The sequence below is a fragment of the Nuphar pumila genome, chromosome 14, assembly GCF_984573655.1.
Source record: "Nuphar pumila chromosome 14, dmNupPumi1.hap1.1, whole genome shotgun sequence".
NCBI lineage: Eukaryota > Viridiplantae > Streptophyta > Magnoliopsida > Nymphaeales > Nymphaeaceae > Nuphar > Nuphar pumila.
Genome location: NC_143262.1, coordinates 28,023,250 through 28,044,739, shown reverse-complemented (window position 1 = coordinate 28,044,739; position 21,490 = coordinate 28,023,250). Strand labels below are relative to the sequence as shown.

General features: G+C 36.9%; 1 protein-coding gene across 2 annotated transcripts in view; it reads left to right on the top strand.

Annotated features, from left to right (window-relative positions):
* The window catches only part of LOC149816687 (uncharacterized), a 138,579-nt gene that overhangs the window by 3,621 nt on the left and 113,468 nt on the right, over positions 1-21,490 (top strand). The window contains exons 6-9 of one of the 2 annotated variants that reach the window (XM_089988139.1): positions 4,076-4,166; positions 5,694-5,745; positions 18,434-18,499; positions 20,447-20,601. In XM_089988139.1, coding sequence (XP_089844265.1) covers positions 4,076-4,166; positions 5,694-5,745; positions 18,434-18,499; positions 20,447-20,601 — 364 coding nt within the window. The remainder of the gene's footprint in view (positions 1-4,075; positions 4,167-5,693; positions 5,746-18,433; positions 18,500-20,446; positions 20,602-21,490) is intronic. The other variant, XM_089988140.1, reaches the window with a different exon arrangement.

The following is a 21,490-nucleotide window of genomic DNA, read 5'->3' as shown; positions in this document are numbered from 1 at the left end:
TGACCTGGAGCGAATTCAAAAAAATTGCCTTAGTTCGGATTGTTCTTTGCAACTTGGGAACATGAAGTTGGAATCACTAGTGATTGCAGATCAACATGCCGGAGAAGCAGGAGGCATGAGCAACAAGCAAATGGAGATTATGATCCAATTTCAGAAGAGCACTAAGTTGCATGCAGATCTTCCCTTGTTCAGGCCCTGCCTTTGCATGACTAGGCTGGGTGGTCGAGGCTGGGGATTTCTTTTGGCTCTTGGAGTCAAGTTTGAAAGTTTCCACTTGATTGGCCTAATCCTAGGATGACGATTAGGCTCAATACTGTGCACCATTATATGAGTGTCCATACATATGTATTATGTAAATGTAACATTGTACATAAATATGCATATATATAAAATGATTTGACTAAATCATAGTGTGTGCATGTGTGTGTATAAACTTTATAATATATGTGTACATAATTTTTTTTATGTAAATGTTTTATTATATCACTTTTCAACAAGCACTCTATATAACACACATACATCGATACATGACCTTGGCTGAGTCTAAGTTGACTCAGTTGAGTCATGGCCTAGTCATATGAAAACTTGGCAAACTTGGAAGAGTCCACTTATGACTTGGCCAAGTCTCGTGCAAATACGGGTCATTCACATGGTTTACATAGTGAATGGTCAAGTTGATTGAGTCACATAGCCAACTCGACGATTTTTCCTACTATGATTTAAAGTTTAAACCATAGTCACAGATATAAGCAATATTTTGAAAATATAGTGATAATATCAATGTAAATTCATAAAATGATATAAAAGGCAACATATCATGATATTTTGAAAATATTAAAAATTTATATATATCACGATAATCTTTGTTGCGTTTTATGTTTTTTTGCTTCTTTTCTATATCTTAACTACATTTTTCTTCTTTCTTTTATATTTTTGGGAAATTTTCAAAACACGCTTAATGTTTTGGCAATGATGAAAAACACACCTATGCTTTGAATATTGTTAAACATGCTCCTAACAATTTTTATGGTTAATTTAAAAGTTTCATGGTTTCTTGCCATCAAGATTGCCGTTAAATGGTACATGTTAATTACCATTTTACCCTTAAACAACAAATCTCTCCCATGCATGTGGTTTCATTTATCGGAGCAACATAACAATGGCATTAGTGGTGGCAATCCAACTAGCATCTTCACACTTTCAATTTTTTTTTGAAGGGATCTTCACCCTTTGCCTTGGGAGCTAGTGGAACAATGTAGCTTGCTTGATTCAAATATCATATTTTCATCTATTTCTGCGCTATGGTAAACAATTCAACCATCATTATCACCATCACCCCTTGATATTCAAGCAAGCTTGGGCTCTTGAAGAAGGGAGGTCAAGAATTTCTATCTTTAGGGAGAATCCTATTCGTAAAAGACGTTTGAAGATGCATAATGGTAGGTCTCTAAGTGAAGATGATTTTGACTTCTACCGCATTGAGAGAGAGAGAGAGGTTGGTTAGGCGGGAAAGAATGAGTGGTGAGCAAAAGAGAATGGGTAGTGGAGGAAAGAAAGTGTCTTGAGGGTAATTCAGTAAATTAAACCCATTTACTCGACTTGGTTTTTATCATAACACAAGTTAAATTGATAGAAATTTGTGTTTAATTAACTGATCCTAACTTTAGGTGCATTTTTGGCAATATCTAAAACTTAGGCGTGTTTTTGATTTTTGCCAAAACTTTTGGTTTGTTTTTAAAAAAATTCCTTTATTTTTTACTTGTACCTTTTGTTTTATGTGTATTTTATTATTTAAACATGTCATTTTTTTACTTATGATATTTCTATATTTTAAAAAATTTTTAAGCTCTGAGTTTTTCCCAAAATTTATCAACTAAACCTATATTATCGTGAGAAATTGCCTTGCTGAGATTTAGCAGAGACCGATATTTGTGACTATGATTTAAACATGATCTTTTGCCAATTCGATTTTTTTCTACATCAATAACTTTTCACCGTTTTTGTAGATGCAGAAAAACCTTAAGAAACTCCACTTTTAAAATAAAATTTAGTTTTATTTATTTTTAAACCATGAGATAAGATTTGCTTGAATGGTGAGAGATATTGTTGAGACTGATATTCGAAGCACAGTGGGACATACAAGTTCAACTGCCTATTTGCAACATAAAAAAACAATCTGTCCAGTCAGTGGTGTGATGTTTCTGTAAATTTGTCTATGAAGAGACAATACGCATATAAGCATAAATACTTTATAAAAGAAGTGTACGAAAACACTCTCACAACACTTGAACAAAATACGCAAAAAGCGTAAAAGTAGCAAACATGCAATAATGCATGTATTTGATAAAAAGAACAAATGCTTGAGACTCTCAAGCTTGAGGATTACAAAGGGGGAACACCCCTATTTATACAAGTGCCAAAAGGTGCAAAGGGGGGGCTCCCAAAGGAGTCGTTGGGGAGCCCCCAACGGTCACAGACCGTTGGGGCCCCCCAACGACTCTATTGGGGGACCCCCAATGCACTTTAAATAAAATAAAAAAATAAAAGTTAAAAAAAAATTACAAAAAAACAAATAAGAAAATTACAACATATTCCAAATGGAATATGCGCAAGATAGGGAATTACAAGAATACCCTTTTCGGGTAAGAAAAAAATAAAAAAGGTATATAAATATATATATTTATATATATAGAGATATATGTACATATAATATATTATATGTATATGTATCTCTATGTATATAAATCTATATATTTATATTTACAATAATGATTTTAGGAGATACATTTTAACAGTTTCTTAGTCATCCTTATCAGGATTCTGCATTTTTTTTTTTTTTACCATTTTATGTAATAAGTTTGAAAAACAATGGAATCCTTCTATACTAATTATAGTCACCTATATCGTTTAAGGTAATTTTTCGGTGGAGGTTTTTCTTGGCGAGATTTTCAAAAGTTGCTAAATCTCAGGAGTTTAAAAAATTGAAAAAATATAAATAATAACAAAAAAGATAAGAGAATAATAATTTTTGCATTAATTTTCTTCCAAAAATATAAAGAAACAAGTTTTAAAAGGTTTAAAATATAAAACAAAAAAAAAATCTAAACTTTAACATATAAAAAGACAAAATTTTCCCAAAATTACTGTGATATTATCATGATATTATTGCGATAATATCACGATATTTTGACTTATGGTGATACTGTGAAAATATCGCGATATATTGCCGATAATAACAGCTGACATTAAATCGCTGATATTATCACGATATTTTCAAAATATCGGTGATATAGGTGACACTGATACTAATAGTAGTATTTCATCTTCCACCTTGTTACCACACCAAAAGAAGTTAGTCATATTTTCACTAATTCTTGGAACTCTTTATTAATTCCACTGCATGTTATGCTTTTAATATAGCTATGGAGTTTTACATTATCCAAGAAATAGTTTGAAATTTAATGAGCTTTTGTGATAATATCATTGCTGAATATCCTTTTTTTTTGCTATTTCTGGTAAAGCATCACTAGGGATGTAAAAGGGTTGGAATCGGTTTGGACCTAGGCATTACTGAATCAAACTTAATTGGACCTTGCCTAATCTGATTCAGAACCAAATGATAAAAGGTAATACCAATCCAGATACTGTTAAGTAATCAGATGTGTTTTATATGTACTCAGGTGGGTTTATCCATTGGATTCGGTCCAGATTCGGATGCACAGCTACAAACCCAATCCAAATCTTATTATTGATTTGATGTTACCTGCTTTACCAAATCAGACTAATCGTCTCTGGGTTTGGTCAAATGTTCAACCCAAAGCCGACCCTTTGACATCCCTAAGCACCATAGTATAGTTTGTTGGCCTCCTAAATGTCAGTTTCTGAAAATATATTTGGTGGTTCAATTTTCATTACTTATTACGCAGTTGGTGTTATTGCTCATCATAAAAAATTGTTGCTATTTGAAGAAAGTTATAATGTGGGCTTTAGTTGCTCCCAGTTTGTTCTATTGACTATTGACATTTGTTCTGCTATTCAGTTAACTGGAATGACTGCTGTTTTTTGAATGTTACAGAGGGTTTCAGGAGTTGAAGCTGCAAGCACATCCAATTCAGAAAAATCAGATGTTGAATCAACACAACAATCAAAGAGACCTTTTAAAAAGGGTGCAATTCTTTTGCCTTGAATTTTTGGTTCTTAAAATTTAAAACAGTGAACTGTTTTATGAAGTTTCAGTTATAGACCTTGTTGCAGATGATATAAATAGATTAATTGTTACCTGAATTCCTTGGGAGATGGAATTGTGACTGAAACATCACTGACATAATCATCTTCTCATTGAAAGATCTTGGAAATGCATGATTGTGCCGACTGTTTTTTTTTTTGAGTAAAAGATTGTGCTGACTGTTATGCTCATTTATTTTGTGTGAAATGTTGAAGGATCATGGAAGCAAGATATGCTTTATGTGTGGCTCAAGCATAGGGATGGCAGTAGACCGGGGCGGAGGACAAGGTCTCCACCCCCTCCCTGCACGGGTTTTGATTTTACCCTTCATCCCTGCCTCCATCCTCATTTCATGTCCTCCATCCCTGGTCCAAACAGGGCGAGGCGGGGCGGGTCCCCATTTCTCCCCGGTCCATTGCCATCCCTAAAGCTATGTCACATGGGTGCGGGTGCGGCACTTTCAAAAACCTTGGGTGCGGGGGTGCGGCAAAAAATAAATAACTAAATAAATATATATATATATATAAATATATATATATAAATATATATATATATATATATATATATATATATATATATATATATATATAGAAGGGGGGTCCGGGGGTTCCCCCCGGCGCGGGTTGCTGGTCTAGGGGGGCCGCTCCTGGCGGGGGGTTATAGGGGGGCAGCGCACCCCCCCCCCCCCCCCCCCCCCCAATATTTTTTTTTTAAATTCCGCAGCCCATTTCATAGGGCAAAATTTTAAAAAAAGTCCAAAAATGGACCAAAATGACCCTGGGTGCATTGACCACAGCCAGGGTCGGGTTGACCGCACTGGGTGCCGCACCCACGTCGCGTCGACGCAGGTGCGGCACCTGTCTGGCCGAATCCCTGTGACATAGCCCTAAAGCTATTTTAGTTATTTTACTAACGGGGATCGGGGGCGGGGCAGGTCCGGGGAAAGCGTAAGTCCATCCCCTCCTCCATCTTCGTATGGGTTTTGATTTTAACCTTCATCCCCATTTCATATCCTCCATCCCCGGTCCAAACCGGGCGAGGCAGGGCCCCGTATTCCCCTGGTCCACTGCCATCCCTATTCAAGCAGCGTGACAACTGCTTTTGGGTTTTGCAAATATATTATTTTCATATTATGACAATAAGTAAAAATATTAAATTGTTAAAAACAAAGGCAATCACAATAATATTGTAATGATTTGCAATATATCATTATATACCTGACTATATGTGTGTTTTTGAAAATCTCGTGATATTATCAGGATTTGCATGGCTTCTTAAAGTTCCTTGAACTTGATTGAAGTATGATAGTTACAAGATTTTTTTTTCTTTCATTTCATTTCCTTTTTCTTGAATCTTTTACATCCTTTCCAGTTAATGACTGTTAAAGGCTTTTTAGGCTCAGGAGCTTTTGTCAAATGGTTCCTCTTCTTCCTTTCTAATATACACCCTTTTGCCATTTTCTTTTCAGGAGACCGTGTTAAGTATGTCGGGGCATCCGTGCACGTTGATGTTGACAACAGGTACTTTTTTATTCTAAAATAGTTATATGGGTTCTATGTTGGCCATATCTATGCATGAAAAACTCGGTCATTACCTTTTTGCTGTATTCCTCCTTTCAATATGCAAACTGCAAAATCATGATGCTAGGTTGAATCAATCAAGGCCACCTAAACATTAACTGCTCCACTAAGGTGACATAACGTTTTAGTCTCAAACATCACTACTTATGGTTGAAATTTACTGAAAAGAATGAATCTTTGCTGTCCTTGCAACGGTATACCTATCAGATAAATAACTTGTTTTCCTGCACGGAATCGAGACAAAACAAACAAATGAGTACATATACTCTGCATTTAGACATCTAATACACAATCAAAGATTATTGGTCTTCTTGGTTTGACAAACCTTAGTAATATTGATATTGTAATGCTGTTGACAGGCTTATATGGGTTGACTCTGTTTTTTTCTTCTTCCAGGTCCTTATATTCTTGTTAGAATATGTGCTAAGCTAGTGATATATTTGGATGAATTGCTGCCCTCAATTTCTTCTCATTAGAGTAGATCCAGGCATGATTCCCATCTTTCATGCCAACGTCAATTTGTTTCACCCCTTGAACTGCATGCGACTAATGTTCTATTCTTCATTTTAAAGAAGGAAAGAATCATGATAATTGTGATTTTGAAAATCTGGTTTTCATAGAGAGATGCCTATGATTCTTAATGGAGTAGTTTCTTTCTCAGAAATATGAGTCAGTAGATGAACCATTATGGAAAAAATGAATGATGTGAACTGGTGTTGTTGTAAAATGTTCACAAACATAATTTGTAGAACAATAGAGCCAGGCTCAACTAAAAGTGTGAATGCTACTGTTGCATGAAATTACACTTGATCTGTGGCATTGCTAATTGATCCCCAAAATGTCAATACTTCATGTTCTTGAACTATTGGGAACCAAACAACTTGAGCAGCGTATGAGATGGGGCTCAAATTTGTGGGTAACAAATCATAGCTTATCTAATCTCTGTCAGGTTGGATGCAGCCTGAATTCTAAGCGTTGTCCTTACTGTTGTGGTGATATATACATCATATCTAGCCTATATTTGCTGTGTTTCTTGTCTTTGTGTAACTTTTTGAATTGTAGTGGGCGTTAGTGTGATATGGAGAAGAAAGAAACCATCCCAATTGATTTCGGTGAAGTTGGATGGAATTAATTATTTCTATTAAGCTGAGTTGTGGGGACAGTAATCAAGGGGTTTGGATGTGAAGGATTTCTAGATGGTACCAAAAGAAGCTAAAGAAGGGTGATGCAAACTATGATATGAATCTTGAAGAATGTGAGAGAGATAATGCAAAGGTTAAATCATGGCTCTTGTGTTTATGGAACAAAGCATAATTGGTTGCATACTGAAGTTTGAAGAAGCTAAGGATGTTTGAGGCTATTTGAAGCAAGTCTTTGAACAACTAAATTGGGGCTAATGACCTCATCTTAGTGAGCATTTCAGGGCCTTGACACAAACAGTTGGATGAACTGATGCACTCAGGGGGGTGATTCTGAAGGATTCTATAATAATATGAGCCTCATTCCTTCTATTTAAAAAGGTTTGGTCACATGAAGAAGTCATGCCTTGTGTTTGAGAAACAAAAGTACGGGGCTTTCATAGATTCTTTTGTTGAAGAGATTCGAAAGCCTAAGGATATTTTGTCACTTGTGATCAATGTGCATTGTATTCCTTATGTAGGAAGCTCTTTAGACCCTATGCCAACTGCTGAGTCTAATACTTTTGAGCAGATTCAACACCTTCTTGCTCAAATTGATGTTTCAGCTTCTTCCTCTCCTTCATCTATCTCTTTTGATACAACTTTTATTGTACTTCAAATATTTTCTTAGGATGGTTAATAAACTCAGTTGCATCATGTCATATGATTGCACCAGAGTCTATTCTAACTAGGGCTGGTAAATGAGCCGGACGAACCGAATAGGGCATGTTCGGGCTCGACTTGTTTACCAGTGGATTGAGCTCGTGGCTCGGCTCGTGTTTGTGTTTATCCGAGCCCGAGCTCGGGTCATCCCTGAATGAGATGAGCCAAACACGAGCTGGCTCGTGTAAAAATATTCTGTGTTATTTATACGTGGAATATATATAGATATATTTACTTATATTTATGTATCACACTTCAAATATATAATTTTTTTTATATATTATACTTTCATATATATATATTTCATCCATTCAACTCTTTTTATACATATTTTATGCATTCTTCTTTTTACATATTATATTTTAAATAAAATATATATGATTTATCTGTACGAGCTCTCCCAAGCTGGCTCACCAACTACACAAACTGATCAGGAACGAGTTCGTGACGAGCCAAACCAACCTGCTTGGTTTGTTTACCAGCCCTAATTCTAACCAACTGTCATCCTTGTAGTGACTTTTTCCACTGTAGATGGGTTCTTCCTGCAAGTTTCAAAGGTTGGATCTGTCACTCCCACATATTTTCTTGGGAACAACTTGAATATCTCTCCAGTTGTTCATGTCCCTTCTTTAGCTATGAACCATATTCTGTTGGCTAAATTACTATACATAATTGTAATTGAATCTTTTCTCCTGTGGATTGTGTTGTATAGGATCATCTTTTAGGAAGGAGGATAGGTTTGGTCATGAAGAGGAGACTTGTATTACTTGGACTCATTAGATCTGAGTACTTTAGAAGAAGTTTGTAGGTGGTTTAAGAGCAACTGTTTTGGATGAGTCTATGTTATGGAATCAACGACTTGATCGTATTTCTACTTTCAGACCATAGTAGCTTGTGTCTTTTGATAGTTTAGGGGAGTTTAAAGTTTCTGTATTACACCATGTGAAAGAGTGTAAGAGTTGCAGACTAGCAGAGAGTCATGCCTTACCTCTTGGAGAGGGATAGAGTCTGATAGATCATAGATCCTTTGATCTTGCTCGCTAGTTTTGTCTAAAGGGGGTTAACTTTTATTGATGATTATACAAGATTCACTTACAACTACTTTATGAAGGACAAAAGTGAGCTGTTTGAGATTGTTAAGGAGTTTTGTACTATGATTGAGACTTAATTTTTTGCGAAGGTGAGAACTCTTCACTTAGATTCAGGGGGAGAATATATTACTTGTATTTTACAGTTTCTTGCAAGAAAAAAAATTGTTCATAAAAAATTATGTCCACATTCACCTGAGTAGATTGAAGATGTAGAGAGGAAGAATAGACATATTTTGAAAACTGCCAAAACTCTCTTATTTTCTAGTGGTGTTTCTGAGATCTTCTAGGTTGATGTGTGTATGGAATTTATCAAATTAATCTTATGCCATCTATAGTTCTTAAAGGTATCTCTCGCTATCAAAAGTTGTATGGTGTCCTGCCCTATTATACAACAACAACAACTACGCCTTCATCCCAAAACAATTGGGGTCGGCGAGATGAACCAAAAAAGAAAATCATTCTGGGTCCTCCACATGAATCCTTCTCCTCCAATCATTTCTATCCAATGCCATGTCCTCGGTGAGGTTCAAAGCATTCATATCCTTTCCTATCATCTCCATCCAAGTCTTCTTAGGCCTACCCCGACCTCTTTTAACTAATATATTTTGCCATTTCTCCATCCTTCTAACTGGAGCATCATTAGGCCTTCGCCGAATATGCCCAAACCACCGTAAACGATCTTCTTTCATCTTATTTTCAATGGATGCAACGCCTACCTTCTTACGTATCTCCTCGTTTCGAATCTTATCTTTTATTGTATTTCCACACATCCATCAAAAGTTGTATGGTGTCCTGCCCTATTATAAATTGTTGAAAATATTTTGTTGCACTTGTTTTGTTATGTGAGCGCTCTAGAGATAAACTTTAACCTCGGTCTGTGAATTGTTGTTTGTTGGGTTTTCTTGATGGGCAGAAGGGTTGTAAATGTTATGATCCGGTTGGAAAAAAGATTTGGATCTCTAGACATGTAGTCTTTTATGAGCATATACCATAAACAAATTTTAAAAGGTTGGTTTTTCATTTTTGGTTCCATATCCAATAGAGGAAAGTGTTGATAGGAAAATTAATATTCAGCTTGTTTCGAACCCTTGTTAATAGGTTTGGCCAAACCTATGATAGGAGACAGGAGGGTTCTTTAGCATACCATTCATAGATCAGATTGAGTAGGAAGAGGTAAAAACTCAAGAGGCCAATTCTGATTCCCTTCCAGTTGATTTTGGGCATGTAGTTCAAGATCCTAAACCTTCGTCTGCTCCTCAGGTACGTCATAGTTCTCGAATTTCAGTTCCTCCTATTTGTTTTGTTTTTTATGATTTTTTTTTCTCCCAAGCGTCATGCATTTTTGACTTTAATTCATTCCTATGGTGAGGACAGTTCTTATGTAGGAAAAGCTTCTAAAGACGACTGACAACAAGCAATAGCTAAAGAGTTAAATGCACTGTAGAGAATGCATGCGTGTTGTGAATCTTTCACCTAAAACAAATGTAGTTGAGTGTCAATGGGTCTGCAAGATAAATACTAAGGCAGATGGGTTGATTGAAAGATACAAGGCAAAACTGGTAGCAAATGGCTATGGTTAGCAGTTTGAGATTGGCTTTGCTGAGACATTTACTCCTATTGCGCATATAGGGATATAACCGGGTCGGATTCTGGTTGGGTTTTATCAGGTTACAACTGAGGTTATTTAGATAAGGTGGCTATTAGGGGAGCTAAGAGTGCTTATGTGTGGAAGAACCTTGTATTTTGACAGCATGAGTGCTATCCATATTGCAAAGAATCTAAAATTTCATAAAAGGACAAAACATATTAAGATAGATTGTCGCATTACTAGGAGAGCATATGAAGATGAGATCATTTATCTGGAGCACATAAGCTCTAAAGATCAAATTGCAAATGTGTTCACTAAGAGTCTTGCTCTTTTGGAGTTATTTCTTTTCAAACTTGGGATGATTCTTCTTGTATCATCACAAGTTTGAGGGGAAGTGTTGAGGAATGTAATGTACTGTATTATATCTGTGTGTTCTACCTGTCTATGTATATTTTATTATTTACAGGGGTATTCTTGTACTTTTTAGCTTTTTGCTGTAAAGTCAAAGTTAGGTGTCTATTTTAGTCCTTTTTCAGATTGTTTGTTGGTACGGAGGGTCATCCACTTATATTGTTGTAACCTCTTCTTTTCATCTTCTTCTTTGCGCCCTCTCTTGTTCTTGCTTTGATATGAACCTCCACTAATACTGTTAGTACACATCCAGTATAGATTCAGGCCTGATGTTGAGCTGGATTCATGAGTCCTACCTTGGGTTATGATATTAATTGTTTTGGATATTTAGCTGGAGTCCCATTTGAATTTGGATTTTGGTTTTGGGTTCAATGTTGGGGATTTGGTATAGATAAAAATCCATTATGTTAATTAGGATTAAATAGTTTCATAATGGGTTTAGGTTTGGATGAGTCATGGCCATTATGGAGACAAGGGTTCAGAGTTTTTAATTTGGGTTTAGGTCTATAATTACTTCGTAATGATGTATTAGATCCATGCATGAGATTTCTATTGTGATTGGGAATTTCTAGAGTTTAGGAGTCCTTCTCCTTGAAGCAAAGGTGGGTGCATGTGACATATGGGGGTGCATATTCCCTTCTCTTCTCTCTGTCTCTCTCCTTCCACCATCTTCCTCTTCCCCCCTCTTTCACATCTTCTCCCCTCTACTTTAGCAACTCATACACACACTCTTCTTCCCAAATTATCTCTCTTTTTCTTTCTCTCTCTCTCCAGCTTGCTAGCCACCAAGATGCCCTTAGCTTACGTAGCACCTAGCTAGTTGGCTAGAGTCGTAGGCATGCTATGGCACCTAAGGCTTGGCAAAACCGACTTTTGAGGTGTTGTAGTCTTGTAGACGACTTTAAAGCTGGTCGGATATATTTAGTATGTAAACCACTCTCGGTTGGGTTTGGCATGAACAATTAAAATTGACTAAAAACACCCGATGCAGCTTGTGATCAGTTGGTTCCCCTTGTGGTATGATGATCTCAATATTGGTTAGATTGTAACAAATACCAAGCCAAGAAAGTCTGACCAAAGCCAGTTTATATTGGCCCAAATGAAAAACCTCACACTGTAGGACAAGATGAATCAAGATAACCAACGTAGATTTGTCCTTAAAATTCACCTGTCATATTGAAGCCAGATCTCCATAAAGTTTGGAGCAGCTACCATCTCCAAGCTGCATACCATTTCTTTCTTTTTCTTTAATGCCGTCATCTAGGATCAACAATCTCAAATCAGCTCATAACTTATATTCTGCTAAAACAAAACTAAAAGTTGCTGAAACAAGACATAACCACTGAAGCTGTCACACGGACTCTTCTAACAGGGTACCTCACCCGTGTCGCACCCGCACCCAGGCGGGTGCGACGCTTGGACACAGCTTCCTTTGTGTTAGGTGAAGTCAACCACACTGAAGTCCATTTCTATCTAAAAGTAGATACAGTTAACCCTAATCAAGTCCATTTTTATCTATATTATATATATAAATACATACACAAATACACAGTATTAACTTAAAACTGTTAATATATATATATATATATATATATATATATATATATATCCTCCCCACACCCAAGTTTTTTTAAAGTGCCGCATCGCCGTATCCGCACCCGCACCCGCACCCACACCCACACCCACACCTATGTGACATAGCACTGAAGAGATGCTGCATAGCCTCCTCATCCTTGTAACTAAAGGCACCATCGATTTGCAAGGTGGAACACCACCCGCTTCATGTTGTCTAACGTAAAGGCTCCATCCATTTAAACTTGCCACCAAAAAGCTGTGGCACTTGGAGATGGACCTGGTCTCCAAATCATGTTAGACAAAAAGCAAACCATCCCACAAGGCAAAGGAGAAAGATAACATGATTTTTATGGTGAAGAATTCATAAACAGTCAATGACTTTTTTCAAACATCCTCACCGGCCAAGGGCTTGATTACAGTTCCCCCATGTAATCACTATATAAGTTCCAACAGAAGGAACTTGTCGGCAACTCCTTTACGAGGGCAGACCATTTTCTCCTCTCTTACTTCATGCATGTCTTTTGCATATCACCTCTCATCCTCTCGAATCAAACTAGTTTTCAACCATTGAAGCTTTTTGAAATCTTGCCAATTTGAAGATGGCAAGGTAAGAATCTTTGAGGAATTGACTCTCAGCCAAGGAACATGTTAGAAAGAGATTGTGCCTGACCTGGGTTGCACCTTAGATTTGTCAATAAATGATTCAACATTTCTTGACCTCTTGGGCTGTTTAATTCTCCTTTTTTTATTTAACAAGTTACAAAAGTACTTCTAGGGTTAGTGTCATCACAAAATGCAATTTATCCTTATACCAATGACTGACCTTGTGTAGAAACCCCAATTTTTACTATAGGAGCCTTGGAAGTAGGATTTCTGGATCACTCTCCTTAAGCATGGTGTTCCAAGTCCTGAGTAGGACATTTTTAATCTAGGTGTGACTTTGACCACCAAACCAATGCTTTCAAGGTTTTCACCAAAAGGGAGAATTAAACTACAAGATGTTAGCTTTCCAATGCAACAAAGATCACTTGAACCAAACATGGAGATAAAACGACAAAACAGATTGTTGTCAAGAAACCAACTTTTCAATAAAAGTCCTGTTTTGTCGTTAATGTTTCTCATTTGTCGTTAATGGTTCTTGATTTGTCATGAAAGATTTTCGCTTTGTCATTAACAATTTATTGCCTTTTTGACTCATAACCGCACATGGGAAGCTGATTTGCACAAACAACGTTTCAAAACCTGTAGGGGATAAATTGTAACAACTTAGCATCCCTTTACCCCAGAATTAGTCAATCACATGCCTCTATTACATCAATATGGCCAAATTGTTTAAAAAAAAAATTCTAACCTCAATTATTTTTGAGTGAAACGGTGAAAAGATTTCATACAAATAGTTTTTGGCAATCATGGCAGGCCTTGAGATAAATTGAGGCTTCCATATTCTTAAAGCTTTGCGTTTACTCGTAAGCTTAAATATATGTTCTGATCAAGGTTGCCAAACTAGGAAGTGAATGAAAACTAAAATAAAAATGATTATTCTTAATTTCATGCTTTTTTAATGTAAGAATTAGATGTTTGCTATGTCCCACAGACTCTCCTAGGGGGTCGACGCACCCGCGTCGACACGCCCCGACACGGGTGCGGCTTCGGACATGGGGCGGACACGGTCAACGAAGAGTTGGACTCGGACAACACACCGGAGCTGAGTCCGTCCACGTTTTGGACTCGGTCAACATTGACCGAGTCAATATTTGTCCATTTTCAGGGTGAAAAACTAAAAAAAGCGATTATATATATATATATATAAAGAGACAATGCTGTGTGCACAGTCACACACTGTGCACTTTAAATATATATATATATATATATATATATATATATATATATATATATATATATATATATATACACTATGTCACATGGGTGTGGGTGCGACGCGATTTTAAAAATTTTGGACACGGGAACTCAGCTATATATATATATATTTAAAAAAAGTGCACAGTCTGTGACAATGCACAACACAGTCTCTTTATATATATATATTTAAAAAAATATAAAAAATCATTTTTTTAGTTTTTTCACCCTAAAAATGGATGAATATAGACTCGGTCAATGTTGACCGAGTCCAAAACGAGGACGGACTCTGGCCTCGATTCGTTGACCGAGTCCAGACCGTGTCCTAAGCCGCACCCGTGTCTGCACCTGTGTCAGGGCGTGTCGACTCGGGTACGGTGCCTCCCTAGCCGAGTCCGTGTGACTTAGTATATATATATATATATATATATATATATATATATATATATATATATATATATATATATATATATATATATATATATATATATATATATATATAGCCGAGTCCCCGTGTCCAAAATTTTTGAAATTGCGCCGCACCCGCACCCATGTGACATAGGATGTTTGTCAAAATATAAAAATGATAATTACCAATTTAGAGAAAGCACATGAGAAGTGAGTGTGAAACGTGAGAGGAAGCACATAAAAACATAAAGAAGCACAAGAGTACATATAAGAAGCATGAAAGAATATATGAGAACCATAGGAGTAGCGTGAGAGATTAAAGATTTCCATCAAGTTTCAGAAGCAGGGAATTTCACATTTCCGAAGCAAGTTTCCAGGAAGCATGCTTCCCATAAGATCTTGTTATGTTAGTTTATTAAAAACTAGATTAACAATAATTTGGATCTGTAGTATTTGCGTTGTGGTTAATTTGCAATTTTGCACCTGGTTGTCTTTGGGAGGCCATATCTTGACTTTCCTACATCTTTTTTTTTGTGTGATTTTTGTTTTGCTCAAAGCTCACACATTAAACCTCATCCTTTGTTTTAAGTGCAAGATCTGAAAGCACCTTATAGACCTCTGAGGTGAAATGGAAGAGACAAGTTCTTTTTTCTTTTCTCAGAAAGGTTCAAGGTAGTCTGGATTTCAAGGGCCATAACTCATCATCCCAACATCAGATTTCTGTGAAATGTTGCTTTTAGAAAGTTGGGGTCCTTTGCTTCATTCAGTTGATTTGACCTAGAACCCACAATATTATCTAGATATAAAGTTATGGATTGTCAACAAACTAAGTCTAAAGCATAACTGCAAATTCACTAATATATAGTCAATAGTAGGCGCTTTTGATGTCGAGTGCGTGCTACACCTTGGTTGGTCGAGTTAAGTTTGAAACATAGATGAACCACACCTTAGAGTATCCAATACTAGTACGGGTACGACACTGTTTAGGGGCTTGATATTAGTATCCCTGTTGCATAGCATGCATATGCGTGTTTATCATGAATTATTTCTGTAACCATAAACGCGGTTTGACCCTTGCATGCATCTCATAAATAACATTCTCTACAAAATTATGGAAAATTTTGAGTTTGCTTATATTTTGAACAGATTGGCTGTGAAGTTATTATACATGGCATCTAAAAGCTCTTACACTCATTTACACTGTGTGTGTGTGTCTGTGTGAATTGTGGCCTGTTAATTTTTTACTACCTTAAAAATGAGTTTAGTGAGGTAGTAGGGATGATTAATCCTATTAATATGGTAAACAATTGTGCTGAACACATCTATATGGTTAGGTCTGACATTTTGTGGCAAGATTGATACAAACAAGAGTGTGTACCGGTGGTATGATATCATGGTTGAGAACCACGATAAGGTTCCTCTCATATATATATATATATATGTGTGTGTGTGTGTGTGTGTGTGTGTGTGTGTGTATTTACATCTTTCCTAGTCCTCTGCATTGGGTTCATCTATCCAAGCATTGTTTCACCTTTGTTGGCGTATCTAGAACTAATCTTGAGTGGCTTCAGTCCACTCATCTTGAGCATTCTCACCAATAATGACCCAGCCATCGGCCTATGCATTATGAGGATGCCATTATTATTCAACTTACTTTCTGTCCAGCCATTGTGGCCATTGTCATTGGGCTCCAGCCAATCATCAGTCCATCTGTTCTGCGTACGTTAGGCATTCACCCGACCATCAGTCTAATTGTTTTGGCCATCTTGGCGATTTGTCAGTCCAACATTTTTAACATCTGGGGTATCCTATGCCTTACGGGTTTTATCATCATTACCCAAATTTCTTTGACATTTGCCTTTTGGTTTTCTGGCCTCGACAGATTTTTACCCTGTGGAGCGCGAAGATGAGGGTGAACACCCCATGCTGTTTGAGTCCTAATCTGTTTCCTCTACTCAGTGCTGCTCCATTATGGAGCCCTCAATTGTTTCCAGGTCTTATCTTCATTTTCATGATGTACCACCATGAAACAAGCATTCTCACATATTCCCTTCTTCTTTTTTCACTGGATTCCTTTCCTTCATACTGGATATTAATTTTCCCTTTAAGATCCAATGTATTAAATACTTTTTCCTCCTTGCTCTCCATGGGAGAGATGCTCCCCAGGTTCTTAGATCTAAATCTCACTAGTTTCCCAGGTTCTTAGATCTAAATCTCACTAGTTTTTTTGGATCCATTAGGCACCCCAGATTAGGATTGGTTGGTGGACTCTTCAGCATTCCTTGGATCTGGTTAAAAAGTTTGAGCCTAGTTTCTTATGAGTGGGGTTTTCCAGCTCATCGACTTGAAAGCTCTTCTTGCATGCCACAAATACACACAAAATTTCACCTTGGAGACGATCCAGATTTCTAAAAAAACAAGGTTTTCCTAGATCAATTCAAGTAGCTCCATACTCCTTGTGAGGTTTCTTCCATGTTCTATTGTGCTAAGGTTCCCTTCCAAGTCAACTACCCATATATCCAAGATAATACTCCTGGTACTTATGAGTGGATCCAGCGCCACAATAGCATTGTCAGTACACCCACGGTAATGCATCTGAATATCAAAAAGTTGGAAATGGAATTGGTTTTTGAAAATTCTCACAAGAAAAAAGTAGGCTTCGAACACAATCCTAAAGAATAAGAGATTTAAAACAAAGGGGAACACTCACTATGCAATCAAGGTTTTCACACGAAATGAGGCCTATGCTTATTGAGGTTAATATTTTTTCTAAGCTCTTGTTCACTTGCAATTCTCAAACATGTGTTCCCAAGCTCCAAAAATGCCCTAAACTAAAATCTTAAGCTGCGCAAGAAAACAATGCAAAATATAATATAATGTGCATTTTTGAATGAGCACTCATGCGTGTGCATGTGTGTATGCGTATATACCTACATGCCTATCTTTTTAAATTTTTTTGTCATACCCTTTATACTTGTGTAGTACCCCATGCCCACACCCTTACCTGTGCGACATAAGATGCAGGACATGCATGTCAAGGTTGTTGCCTGTACATGGACAAGGAACAAACATATGGAGTTAGGATGTGGAAGTCTATGAATGTTCAAGAAGATCCTTAGGAGTGGTCCATATAGATGCTAAGAGGGATTCTAGTTATGTTATTCTATGTAGGCCTTTGGCATCACATGGAATAGCTCTTAAATGCTTATCCTTGACTTTTGATGAGATAATCTACATTTGTGTTATGCATTTTCTAGTGGCATAATAGGATCAATATGTTGCTAACTGAAGGCTGGTATATGAAAAGATATCTAAGCTTCAGTTTCTTCCTTGTGCGAACTCTGCCATGCTGTCCAGCCATGTTCTCATCTGCTACTGATGTGCCTCTCAACTGCATGGTGCCTGTGTCTGTTTCTTCTACTGAGACCTGGTTTCACAGTCTTACTGATAAGATTTGATTTGGTTCAGTAACAGATGGATCACTGGGGAATGGAATAGTCCCTTGATCTTCTTTCGATTTATTCTGGTGAAAATCTAATCATTTCGGAGATGAAATATACTTTTCGCCTTCTTGAAACTTGCAAAATAATCTTTTTGAGAGGCATATGTAGGCTTCATAATTTTTTAGCATTGTTTCATTGTTAGTAGCATGCTATTCTCTGTTGAAAATCTTGCAAAAAGATTCAGGAGGGGAAGAATGCAATTTTTTTCACCAACATATATGTCAACATAGACTGTGATCAAGTTCTGAAAATTTTCCAATATATCTATTCAAATTTCAAACCTCCTATCTCAACCGGCATTCTGAGCTACTTGTTTATCAATACCTAATGGTTGGTACATATATTGCGTCACAGGATTATTCTGGGGAAAATACCAACATGTCATGGCCCAACTAATGCTTTTACGTTTATCAGTGGAAGGTGGGTTGGTAAGTCTGCCTTAAGTTTTGATACATCTGGATCTCGTTCAAACGAGACTCTTGAGGGTATGCTGTTTGAACGTAATTGAGTTGTATTTTCTTCTAATGTACCCATTTTCTTATATATGCTTTCTTGATAAGTATCAATCCTTGGGTTGTATATTTGTAAGCACGTCAATATATAACAGTCCTAATGTGCATATCCTTGAGATGAATTCCTTCAAACCTGAATGTGGGATAGTATCTAGTTAACATTATTGCAAAGCAGCTGACTTCTTGTTGTATTATATGTGGGAAAAGTTGGCGTACTTGTTTTATTTCATGCATAAAATTTTCGAAATTGAATTAGGCTCTCCATCCACTCAGTATAAAATTAAGCTTCATGAGAAGTATTGATCTGGACATATGGGCGACATTTTTTGAGGAGTTGAAATACATTATTTTTATGTGCTTTCTGTTTTAGGTCTTAGCTTACTTTTGCTGGGATATCTACATCGACTAGAAGCTCTCAGATAAATGTGCATGCACTGGAGATGTATTTCGACTGGGCCTTGTTATTTGTGTCTCTGTTTCCAAATTCATTGTCCTAGAAAGATTGTACATGGTTTACTAAGATTGTGGTGTATGAATGGTGATTTGTTGACTTGTGTCTTCGGTGACTATCCTACACAACCTTTTTATCCAGTAACCAGTACTAGAAGCTTCTGTTTGGCAAGCCAGCATGGATTTGCTCCAGGTCCCCAAGTGTTCGTCAAAGCTACAAAATCTACTTGCCAAGTTGAGCCAATTCAGTGTGTAGGGCTGTCAAACTTGTCAGGTCTTACCTGACTTGCCCCAATCTTATCTTGATTTTAATCAGACATAGACCCACACAAGTAGATCTGGTAGGTTTCTTATCAGATTTATCCTCAAGTGTCTGTGTGTCAGTTGGAGCTGGACCTGCTTTATGTGTTTCTGAACCAGACTTAAATCTGACTTGAAAGTATTCATGGTCTGCTCACATCTAAATTTTTTGAAACGAGAGGCTTCTGGCCCACAGTTTGTCCAATGCTGAGCTGTTCCCACTTAGGCAAGCTTGGGACCTGAACCTGGTAAGATGCCTTTAAGCTAGATCTTTGTCCAGACACAACTAGGTGCTAAGTTCCACTTCCACTCTGTCTCAAGAGTTGGTCAGGTTACTGTCACTAGCAATCTACTTGTTGAAGTTTGTGAAAGTCCACTCGATTCTGAGCCCCTCCTTAAACTTCATCCTTCTTCTTGTAACTCATCCCTCTTAGGAAGATTTATTTTTCCCATGTTAAAGTTTTCAACTGTGTACTGCTTAGGCATTCCAAGGCAGCAAACTTGGCATATGGTTTGTCATACCTTTGTATCTTTATCTTGTACTCGTACATTTATCTAAGAGTGTGCACATTCACACATGCATATAGATTTATTTATCTGCATTCTTAAGTTTATTAATTTTGCCTTTCTCTATGATTTTCATGCTGATACTTTCTGTTTTGCTAGTTAGAAAGATGCTTAGGCTTGATATATGGGGGTGACTGTTTCTTTGTGGTGCCATTTGATATGGACTGTCTACAAACAAGTGTGCGTTGTGTAGAATTTTTTTGAGAACAGTGCATGGTACTGAAATTGATCTAAAAATCATCTGCTCATCAGTTTATGTTGTTACAAATTCGGAGGTTGTTATGTGGGGACTCTTTAATAGCTGTTTTACTTGTCTCCTTATTGACAGTTTCTATTCAACAGCCACGTGAAATAATCATATTATTTCAATTGAATTCTAGTTCTTTCAATGTTTTGCATTTCCTTCTATCAAAAAAACATTTTGCATTTCCGTGGGATACAACATTTTTGTTCTTGTATGCTTAAATTTCCGCATCCTAGTCCATTTTCTGTGCTTGTATGCACCTTTTTAGATATAAAAGAATTGGTGGTGTCGCAGGCCATTATCCAGTGGTCAGCGTGGTGAAGTTTATGAGGTAAATGGAGATCAAGTTGCTGTTATCTTGGACGATAGCAGCAAGAAAACCAAGGAAGAACAAGATGCTGAGAAAGGCAATGTGAAAGCTGCAAAACCATCTGTCTATTGGATTGACAGTATGTTATAACTGTTTCTTCCTCTGTTAATCTAGTTTGTTTTGTTTATTCCTTTGTATCTTTTTTTTCTTCTTTCTTTCAGTCTCATGTTCTCTAGAAAGCTGTTTGTGCACAGAAACAAAGAGGTTGCTCCTGTCTTATCCCAATTGCAGAAGCAGTTGGCAACTTTGAATTTCATTGTATTGTGCCAACACTGTAGTCGTAGCACAAAGAAAGAAAGAAAACTTTCATTTGTTTTCTGGTATAATTGGTTGATATGTAAAGAAACAAATACATGCAACATGGGCAACAGTGAAAATTTTATGGAGTCATTTGTAGATTTTAAAATTTGGTGCATGGTGTTTGTCCATTCCAAATATGCCTGCTATGTTGAACTTGCCTAGGTTACAAACAACCTTTAGTTTCCTACATATACATACATACAAGTTTATTTGCAGTTTGCATGTGGATCCGTACAATGTTGGTACGCCATCCTTGTTCTCTTTCCTGAAAATCAAATTATGTTATTATTACATTGAAAACAGGAATATCAAATTGAAGAGCACAAAAAAGGAAAATAACAAAAATGGGAAACGAAAGTCTGCTTGTTTAGGTTGATAAAATTGTTTAATGAAAGAACACATCAGTTGTAATGATATCACATGTTAATTTTGAAATAATAGAGTTAATTGTGTCATCTGCTAGCAATTGACTTCTATACAGTCTTTTCTCATTGAAAAATTACTGGATATCTATGTCACAGGGATTCGGCTAGCAGGGTGCCGTACCCGCGTCGACGCGACGCGACGCTGGTGCCGCACCGGGTGCGGTCAACGCACCCAGGGTCATTTTCGTCCAATTTTTCGGACTTAAATTTTTTTTTGCCAAGATTTTTTTTTAATATATGTCA